Source organism: Fonsecaea nubica (genome assembly GCF_001646965.1).
Source record: "Fonsecaea nubica strain CBS 269.64 chromosome Unknown Scaff151, whole genome shotgun sequence".
Classification (NCBI taxonomy): Eukaryota; Fungi; Ascomycota; class Eurotiomycetes; order Chaetothyriales; family Herpotrichiellaceae; genus Fonsecaea; species Fonsecaea nubica.
The window spans coordinates 10,131-20,488 of record NW_019173824.1 but is presented as its reverse complement, the minus strand read 5'-3'; the positions used below and the strand labels follow the sequence as shown (position 1 = coordinate 20,488).

General features: G+C 51.4%; 2 protein-coding genes across 2 annotated transcripts; one reads left to right on the top strand and one right to left on the bottom strand.

The window, feature by feature from the left end:
• Positions 1–792: 792 nt before the first annotated feature.
• On the bottom strand, positions 793–4,944 carry AYO20_11385 (hypothetical protein; the record flags this gene model as incomplete). The annotated part of the gene is made up of 8 exons (XM_022649637.1): positions 793–1,819; positions 1,882–1,946; positions 2,091–2,340; positions 2,396–2,681; positions 2,740–2,898; positions 3,011–3,345; positions 3,402–3,460; positions 4,702–4,944. The coding sequence occupies 8 exons, from the start codon at positions 4,942–4,944 to the stop codon at positions 793–795; spliced, it is 2,424 nt and encodes an 807-aa protein (XP_022494382.1).
• Positions 4,945–5,807: 863 nt separating this feature from the next.
• Positions 5,808–7,495, top strand: AYO20_11384 (hypothetical protein; the record flags this gene model as incomplete). Its single annotated transcript, XM_022649636.1, has 3 exons — positions 5,808–6,261; positions 6,351–6,779; positions 6,837–7,495. 3 exons carry the CDS (start codon positions 5,808–5,810, stop codon positions 7,493–7,495), a joined length of 1,542 nt encoding a protein of 513 aa, XP_022494381.1.
• Between the last annotated feature and the right edge of the window lie 2,863 nt (positions 7,496–10,358).

Sequence of the window (10,358 nt, the reverse complement as noted above, 5' to 3'; positions counted from 1 at the left end):
GAATAGAGACGAGCACTAATATTACTATTTGTGACAAAATAGCGAACGCATTATTCTCGACGCTTGTGACGACTGCACCTCCACATTCCACTCCACCATGTCGACGACGGCACCTCGCAGGTTTGCCTCATTTCAGATCTGGTGCAACTTTCCGTTCCTTGAAACGACGTCCGATGTTGATATCCGTCCAATCTTTCGACTTGAACCGATCATTCGGGTCCTTCACGCGTGTAACCGTTACATTCCTGATCTGGTCCAGTCCACGACCAACTACTTCGACCTGCTCTGTCCATTGCCAGCCGAGTCGCACAGACACACCCGCTCGCAAAGAGTCCTCGCCTCTTTACCTCCCTTGATCGATCGAGCGTAACATTCAGCACCTTCACCTTCCCCGATCGTTGCTTATTCCCGCGGTAACTTCCAATTGCCTCATGATTCCTTCTTCGTCAGGGACACACATCTTGGTAGATTTGGAGGTGGTGTCAGCATGCACAACTTAATTCAGCCGCATCTCGGACGGATGCATCCTTCTCAAATGCTGCAAGAATGTGTCAACTGCGGTCTCGGATGATCACATTGACCACTGGAAAGGAAGCAAGTAGAAATACAAGATGACCATGAAACTCTCGGGGCCTAGGGCGGCTTCTCTTAAGACAGGTGTTGTGATTCCCCAAGAAGCAGATGCGAGTCGACACCTCTGCCCCAAGTGGTGCTCAAAGAGCTGGACTTAGAATCAAGGGCCAGTGACCAGGTAAATTACCTGGCCATTCACCAGGGTACCCAGCCAGGACCTCACAATAAGCATCCAGACTCCATATCAACTGCAGCTCGTCCTAGGAATTCCATACATCGTCTGTTATTTTGCCAATGGATCCATGCCAATCCTTGCAAAAGCGAGTCGGCCAGATCATCTAGCTTTGTCATATTAGTTGTACCAGCTCGCCCATCCTTCGAATGCTTGTTGACACGCGATACAAAGTCGACTGCCTCCTGCTGAACGCCCTTTCCAACACAGAAAATTGAGTCTTCACCATTGAGCATATTTCCAACAAGATCAATCTTTGCCCTTTTTACGTCGCGACCGACCAGCTTTTTCTCCTTCGAACCCAGCAGACCCTGGTGCCCCTCAAGCCAGTATCGGTTGACCCGGGGAGGCTGCATTGGCTCTACGCTCAGCTGCAGCCGATGCTCCTCAGCTAGAGTTCGTAGAACGGAATAAAGCATGCCTTCAAAGACACCAACCCTGAGGGTCCATTCTTGAACCGCCGATTGTCCGCCTGACCGAAATCTTTGTCTCTCGATCAGGATGTGATTGGGTTTGTAAGTCCGTAGCATATATTTGATAAGATTGTACGCATGCCTGGCGTAGTCAATAGGCTCGAATGACTCTTTGGCCACTTCAGCTACTTCGGTCACTGTGGACATCGAGGTCTCCGGCGCTGAGTCTGGGTGGCCACTCGTGCTGTTCAGTGATTCCGCCACTGCTATACGACGCCATGCTTGTAGTGTTGGCTTGCGGTATTGTATATACCTTAGCGGTTGGGTGACCTCTTCCACTGGGGCCGTGAGATGCGCAAAGGCCAGATTTCTGATGCCCATATCTATGCTCAACAGACTCAAGTTGGACACACTGCCCCTACTGTTTCCATCTCTTACAGAGTCGGACGCTGCACGACTGATGGCTTCTATACGTGCAAGCTTCGTTCCGGAGCAGGGCGTGCCCAGTGCAGTTGCAAGTCGATGTAACTTGGTCAATGTTAATTCCTTCAGCCATGGTTTTGGGGCGGTCATTGCATGGTGGACAGAGATGCAGACGTTCCTGAGAAGCTATCTCACACGTTGAATCAAGGAGCTAGTTATGTCATTCAGATCGGTGCCTACCCAGTGGTGTAGGCTGCGATGTTTGAAGCTCTTGTCCAATCAATCGTGTTGAACGCGTCGCGTCTCTGGCTGCGCGTCATTTTGTCATTCGAACATGTTATTGATCCTTCAGATTTGAACCCCCCACGACATTCCATCAATGCCTCATGTTACGTCTGTCCTGAAACCCTTGCCCATTCTTAAACAACAAGGACCCCACGGTATCTTACGCTACCCTCGTCTAGCTTCTTCATGGCATCCGTGACGCCGCTTTGTGTCAACGGGAACTTTTCGATGACCGGTTTGATTGAATGTTCCGCCGCGAATCTCAACATTGCCTTCACAGACTGTGGATGAGCTCCCCCAGATCCGATTATCGAATAGCCGTACATGACAAACGGCAGAGCAGGGACTGGAATATTGTCCATGCTGATGGTGAGTGGGAATATCTTCGCATACGGTGCCAATACTGGTAGATACCTGTTCAGTGTGAGTGTTCGTCCCAACCCTCGAGACTGGCAGTGTTGACACTTACAATGAGAGATCCGGTAGTACCGAAGTCGTGATCAACAAGCAGTCGACAGGCTCGATCCCTTCGAACTTTGTGACTCCCTTGGTGGCGTAGAATTCCCTCGCGCCAAATTGGAATGCTTCTTCCTTCTTGCTTTCGGTACCGGAGAAGACGACGGCCTCCATTCCCATCTTCGAGACAAACTGAATAGCCAAGTGTCCGAGTCCACCGATCCCGATAATCCCGATGCGATCACCTGCTTTGAATCCATTCTCGTATAAGGGACCCCAAACGGCTGTCCAAAACACTCCTTAGCAGCGAGTCCGCCAATGGTGGACATTTAGAGTTGGGCAAGCTGGTAAACTCACTGGCACCACCACACATCAACGGTCCCGCAGATTCGGACGAGATTTCGTCGGGAATCTTGAAGAGCGTGCTCACGTCCCAAGCAACACCTGTACCAAAGCACCCTTGGTCCAAGTTTGCTGTCCCAAACTGTTCGCTGTTCTGACACTTGAACTGCCTGCCTGGAGTTGAAGTTAGCCTCATATATCGCCCTGGTCGAAGACGACCGGTCCTGCAGACTCAATTGAGCCGCTCTCAGGTGAAGAGTCGCTCATGGATCGGTGAGCCACTCACCGGTCAAACAAAATTTACAGTAGCCGCACGTTCTTTGGAGCCATCCCATTCCAACCCGGTCGCCGACCCTTAAGTCTGAGAGCTTTTCAACCATGCTTCCAATCTCTGCGATAACACCAACTCCTTCGTGACCCAATCCTTGGTCGGCTTGCCGGTAATGAGAATCAGTTCCACAAACACCGCAATGCGACAGTGCGACTAGAGCTTGTGTCGGGCCTACGTCGCGGTGGCCCTTGGCCTCCACGATCTCACCGGATTCGGAACCCTTGAAGACTGTAAAGTCGATGCCCATGGTGAGTTGCTTGGAAGAACGCAGATTTGGATTGACGATATGCCTGGACAAACAAGATTGTTGCACTGTGTGGGATGGGTGAGATACGAGACTGCATACCCCTTTTTATACCACCACTGATCACCATATACCTGAGATGACGACTGCGCCGTTTCAATCTGGACAGAAACAGTAGTAATCATCTTCTTGCTAATCAAGTTGCATTTGGTCTCTGGGTCAAGGGACGCCCTCACATCCTATGGAAGGCTAACAAGGACGAGACCATAACCCAGCCTCCATCGCATCGACCGACGCGTCACGATAGAGTGCCTGGAGTCCAAGCGGAATACCAACCACGGCCCATTTGCACCCACATCTCCTGAGGCGGCCGAACAATTGCGTACGAACTATGTCAATTAGAGTTGTGACTTGGACAGCGACCTTTGCAAATTCCCTGATTCGGAAAGAGGCAATTGATACACGTCCATTGGTTGTTCAACACCACTCAAGCTAAAGAGAAGGTGGTGGGTGGCTTATAGCTATGGTGGCGAAACAAGACATCTGACTAAGGCTTTCGTTTTCTCTATACAGACCAAGCACTGATTATGGCAAGTCTAAACAGCGTATAGCGATCAGTGCAATCCCCAGTCAATATCACGGCTTTAAGCAGATCAACCTCAACGCTGCAGCATTTCTGTATACAGCAGTCTGCAAATGTGGACACACTGAAACAGATATTCTGGTCTGTTGGGAGCTTTGAAAAGGGCTTCCTGAACTTCTTCTGGGTGTGGGATAGGACATGACTGACTACTGAATTCCCATGGCGCCCGTACCGCCAGCACCAAGAGGCTCTATTCGGCGATCAAAGAGCGGTATGCTGGCCACTATCTCGAATGGTGTCGGACCACCATGAACGAACCAGCGGGTACCGCCCAACAGGCTTAGGTACTGTGACAGCAGAAGGTCGACGTCGCCCTTGCAGCAATTGCAGTTGGTTTCTTCAGCACGACACTTGCCTCAGCAACATCTAAGATCCTGTTTGGAGCGACAATCTGGTCGCACACAGTGTGACTTTGGGTTCCGGCTGCTCCATCAACACTTAGCAATCATGTAAGACAGCGAGACATGCGACTGAGGAGGTGACGGTCTTGATGGTGGTCAAGATACCCCATTCAAAATCCAAGAACCCATTCCCTTTCCCGAATCTAATACCTTGATGGTTGATGGCTCCCGGACCCATTACCATCAAATTCACATCAAGACCATTGTGCTGGGTCTCTGTGAGACTCAAGGCGCGTCCCAGACCCGGTCGTTCCATGGCATCCAGGGGACAAGCGAGCTTTCTAGCTTCAGCCATCACAATTACTGCGGGACCCAACAGTCAAAACCCGCGTCTGATGGCGTAGGTGGTCACTGATACCTTCTTGCCATCTTCCAGGGCTCGCCAGCTAAGTTGTTCCAAACCATTGTCCGCGCTGATGGAGACAACTGGGACATCGGCATAGCAGCGCAATGGAAGCACTCTTTCTGTTGCAGCGTCGGAGCCTTGGAAATTTGCTATGAAGCTGGAGAAGTCATAATGAAAGCGCGATTCGGGGACGACGACCTCTCGCAGTCGTGGCGAAACAAGTTGTCGGATTTGGCCCTTCTCTTCGACTACCATCCTTGCCACTCGACAGTGTCATCGGGGACCTCTCCGGTGAAAGCCTTCGTGTGAGCCAGGTTTGGGACAAGGGCTTGTCAAGAACTTCTGACTCGAGGAGATCAATGACCGCCGAAGGAAAAGCTTCCTCGGCAACGCTCTTGTTCAGATGTCCACTTATGCGGGGTTCACCATGGCGCAACTTTCTCTGAACGGCGACTTTGCGTACTGCGATGCGAGAATGTTTACCTTCTATTATCTGTCCATGACGCCAACCCGCTTGTCAATACCGGCCACGAGCTGCACCGTCGAACCGCTCCCTCGAACGCAACAGTGACTGGCTGGAAGTACAGCCCATGCGCCAGACGAGCATGAAGCCGCGCTCGGCCCGCTACGCTCTTTAGCCTCGTCCACTAGCTCCTCCAAACGGATGAGGCTCCGCATGTCACCAGGTTTGTATAATGTGATCAATTGACCATCTACGCATTTTCCATTTAGTCGCTCCACTGCCAGACATTCTGACACTATTCACACTGACAATCAGAAGCAGGGCCCTTTCTCCAACCCGGCGCAATGTTTCGTGCCCAATCATATCCACTTGCTGGCTACCCAGATGTTGCGTGCAAGTAGGCTTTTGAAGGTGAATGCCCATGTCGGTACTATTCTATCGCACTGCGGAGATGCGCATTTGTCCTTGTGGACCTTATTGACTCTGCTGGATTGACGCCGCTTTTCCTTTGGGGTATAATAATACTCCCAAAGTCAGCCATTTCAGCTGCGCTGAATTCGACTACGAAAGACGACACCCGTCAATCTTGTACTGGAAAAGTCATCTGCTCTCTCCCACAATCACCTTGTTCTTATATGGTCTTTGACCTGCGAAGATGGGTGTCCTTATCAATCTCCGAGGTCGAAGCCTCTACTGGCTGATGAAGTTCATCTGCGGGACTTCCTTCATGATGTATGGGTACGATGCTGGCGTGCTCGGTGGTGTCGTTTTACACAAGCCATTCCTGGATGCGATTGGCAATCCGACTGGAGAATGGGTCATACCGTGGATCTCCAGCTCCTACTCGTTGTCGGCATGTATCACCTGTTTGATCGTGGCCACCTTTGCCTTCAAGATTGGCCGGCGAGGGACTATTCTTTTGGGCAACGCTGCCGCCGTTGTCGGCTCAATCATCCAAGCGACGGCCAACTCTGTGGCACAACTCACTGTTGGTCGGATCATCACTGGCTTTGCTATCGGCTGCATCTCCAGCGCTGTGCCCACCTACTTGGCGGAGACGGGTGTCGAAATCGGGGACCGTGGCCCAGCCAATGCATTCAATGCCATAAGTGAGTCAAGACCATTCGATGACCGACGTGTTCTTTCTGCCGGGATTGTTGACAAAGATCGTCCATCTTATGCTAATGGCGTCCTGCAGTGCTTATTAGCGGTGTCCCGCTGGCGTACTGGATAGATTACGGGTGCATCAAGTCCGACGGCCAATGGAGCTGGAGAGTGCCCATTGCTTTTCAATGTATTTTTGCTCTGATTGCAGGCATCTGCATGCTCTTCCTCCCGGACACACCGCGATACTACTATGCGAAAAACCGACACGCCGAAGGCGACGATGCCCTAGAACGCCTAAATGACGCACCCATCGACTCGGAACAAGTCCAGAGGATCAAGCGCGAGATTCTCGTTGCCATTGAAGCAGAAGAGGAGGCAAAGTCTAGTTTACACTGGAAGGCATTCACCACTAGTGGCATCATCGACCGCACGCCCATGAAGATCATCCGACGGCTCTGCATCTGCTTTTGGCTTCCCATGATCAGAGAGTGGATGGGCTCTTCATTGCTCGCCTATTGGAGTACTGTCCCACCCCCTTTCACATCGTGTGCCTAGGCTAATCGTGGTGCAAAAACAGGCTCCGTCATCCTCAGCCGAGTCGGTGCAGCCCCTTCCCTGGTCAGCCTGCTCGCAGGGATCCTCAATATCTGCTTTGCCCTAGGCTGCGTCCCGCTCTACTTCACCATCGAGAAAGTCGGACGTCGATCGGTCCTTCTCTACGGAGCCTGTGTCATGTCCGTGTTGATGCTCATCTTCACCGTCCTCCAAGCCGTGCCGGCGACGCATTCCGTTCAGTGGGCAGGGATCGGCATCATCTTCGCCTTCCTGTTTGTGTTTGGGTATGCCTGGCAGGGCTGCGTGTGGCTGTACTGCTCCGAGATCGCGCCGCTCGAGTACCGACACATTGGCGGCGCGTTCACGGGCTTTGGCGAGTGGCTGATGACCTTCATCACCGTCTTCGCGGGTCCCATCGGCCTGACCAACGTGGGCTGGAAGTTCTGGCTGTGGGTCCTCAGCGGCAACCTCGTGGCCGTCGTCTTCGTCTTCTTCCTGTGCCCCGAGACCGGCGGCAAGACCCTCGAGCAGGTCGACTTCCTCTTCTCCAAGAGCGCCTTTGTCGCCGGCATGAAGAAGGCCGAGCGTGGTCTGGACGACGATGACGAGGAAGCCGCCAACGACCGCTGGATCGAGCTTCAGGGGAAAACTGCCGAGCAGCGTATCGAGGTCAAGGGCTAGATGGGAATGAATCTCGACTGAAGCCAAGAGGAGACAGTCAGCTTCTGTTTCGCTCTTCCTCGAACATCAAGAGACATCAAGAGACAAAGATAGTTCTTGAGGATTTCAGATCCATTGAACAACGAATACATCTTACTGTCCCGACACGGAAGCGAGTAAGACCTTGTCACATGTCGTGGTACCGGTGCGTAGCTTCCCACTCGCTTCTCGAAAGATTTTCTATACTAGGAGCTTAGGACGACTCTATCAATTCAGTCCAGTCAGACAGTAGAATGTAGTTCAGAGCATAAAATTTCCATGTTAGCAGAAAATAGCCACGTCCCACGGGGATCTATCACGCATGTACCTCCCGACAAAGCCCCAGCATATTCTTGAAGTTATGTATGTCGAAGACTTCCAGCCAGACGTTCCCCCGTCGTTCCGAGTCGACTGACCTGCCTGCCCCGTTGTCGATCCTCCCCCGTTCCCCCAAATAATCATTCTTCTCGTCTTTGTCTCCTCTTCATTTTCTTCTTGTTGTCAACGGCCTGTCTCCAGCCTTCCCCCCATATCGTTGTGGCCCACAAACAGACAGCGCTGATCATGTTGACTCGCTTGTGTATCAGACGCGACAGCCAAGTCGCCTCAAAACTCGACGGACGTAGATCATCCATGCGGGAGTCGTTTGCGTCAATGGACAAATATCTTAGCAACCCAAAACTGTTGGCTTCCGAGAATGTCTAGTTTCGAACGACTCCAGGTCCTTCTGTCTTTTGTTATGTAGTCTCTTTGTCTCTTTGGCTGCCTCGACCTCCACGTACATATCTCAAGTTGTGCTGAGCGAACATCGACTGCGTGTCTCGTCGTTGAGTGGCCTGTCCAGAGTGCTTCATGTAGCTTGGTCTTGGGCAATATTTTCTCGCAAGGTCGTCATCCTGTAAAACTTCCCGGTTCTCTTTTCTGGATAGAGGTGTTGATAGTGTATCAAAATCTGATAACCCCGGTATGTATACCCCAATAATGTTTCCTCCTTTTCCATACAACTGAGCTTTGGCGTCCCAGTAATCTTGCCGAGTGAGGTAACAGAGTCGAGGGGGTGCAGCAACATGGCAATCGTTGAGAAGTCTCAAGTGAAGTGCCTGTGATGTGTCTCAACAGGACTAACATAGTTACGGAATCTGATGTGAAGTTAGTTATAAGCCTGTAGAAGATGGTATTGGTTGCGTCGTTACCTAGGAAAGAGTACATTCAGGATTCTTCGTGCAGGGAGAAGTTCGAAATCGATCAAGTAGAAAAAGCTGATGATTGTGCTTCCAAGATAGAGAGGCCTGAGACAAGATGGCGTGTTGAAAAAGGTTCAGCTTCATTGCTGATCGTGTTGCCTCAGCATTGGAGGTGATAGCCCCTTCAATCCGGGCCTTTCATCGTGGCTCGTAGCCTCTCTAACGGATCGGGCGATGGGCACAACCGTTATTCATGTGTTTGTTCACGCAAATGGCAGTGCAGAATTGGTAGGATCGCTCGAGGGCGAGGGCGTAGACCAGCTGGTGTCGTCACAGCGTCGCCTTTTTGACATAACTCTGGCCCCCTATCGTCTCCTCTTCGTAGGCAAACATTCCCAAGGACTCTGAAAAGAACGATTGGTGAGTGAGCAGGTTGGAAAGGTGCTTTTTGGTCAGTTGAGACTGCAACAATGTAACGGTCAAATTTGGTCAGTCTCGTGAACTTCGCCACCAATATTCGCCGAATCTTTGTCCTCTAAATATCTAAAGTCAACTTGATAGTCCTTTCAGAGCATTGGATATTGACACGATAGAACGGAAAGTGTTCGGACTGCTGGTCAAAGACCACAGATACCTTCGGTTGAGGCTTCAGGGGAATGCTTTCTCTGGCACTTATCGTGATCTTGAAGCACCACGGTTCATTTCAGCTCTCAAGACGAGCCCATGTACCCAAGATTCGGGAGATGTTGGATGAAAAGGAACACATCGACGCAAAAAGAACGTGGTGTGTGCGTAGCCCATGGGGTAAACTGCGCTCTGGGACAGGAGAGAATCAACCCAGGGGGAGGGACCACAAGGAGGGAAATCTCGGTTGGATTTGGGCAAACGAGGAGACTAGTGTAGGACTCGATATCTGCTGTTCTTTTCAAAGAGGACAAGACTTGTACAGTTGGCAAGTCACTGCTGGCATTGGGCTTCGCTGAGATGGTATGGCGAGAAGAAGAGTCAGGGGGAGGCAGTCGGGTTGGAAGAGCATTCGGATAGAGGACAAATGGGTACCCAGGGGATTGCGGTCTCTTCAACGCAGTCTTCCAAACGAAGGACGGTAAGGAGGATTAAGAACTCGAAGACACAGGCAGGAGGCCAGAAGGGTATCCAGCAGGGGAAGAAGACAGAGGTTGGGCACTGAGCAACCAGCCTGTGAGCGGCGTTGAATCTGACAAGGTCTTGTGAGAAAGTGATGGACCAGTCACACTATTCAGGTGTACCTCGTATACCAAAGCTCAATGGCTGGTGATCACAATGTGAACAAGTTGATGAATCCCACCGCACCCAGAGATTTATCATCTTGGGATCGAGCAACATCATCGTCGTCGTCGAAGCTGGGGAAGATAAGAACCTGGTATGTCTGCCAGGATATCTTTGTTTTCGCTGCTCCCGAGGCTGCAATCACAGAAACATGAATCCCCGCATTTGATGATTGATAAACCCGACTCCAAACATAACCAACTTGGATCTGTCAAGGTCATCATCCATCATCGTTGATGTATTCAGTCTGTTGTCGTAGACTCCTATTGTCCCAGATCCCGCAGCAGCGTCTCTTTTGCAGCCCCCCTGTGGCATTCAGACTCCACGGCACCAATATCACCCACCGCAGCACC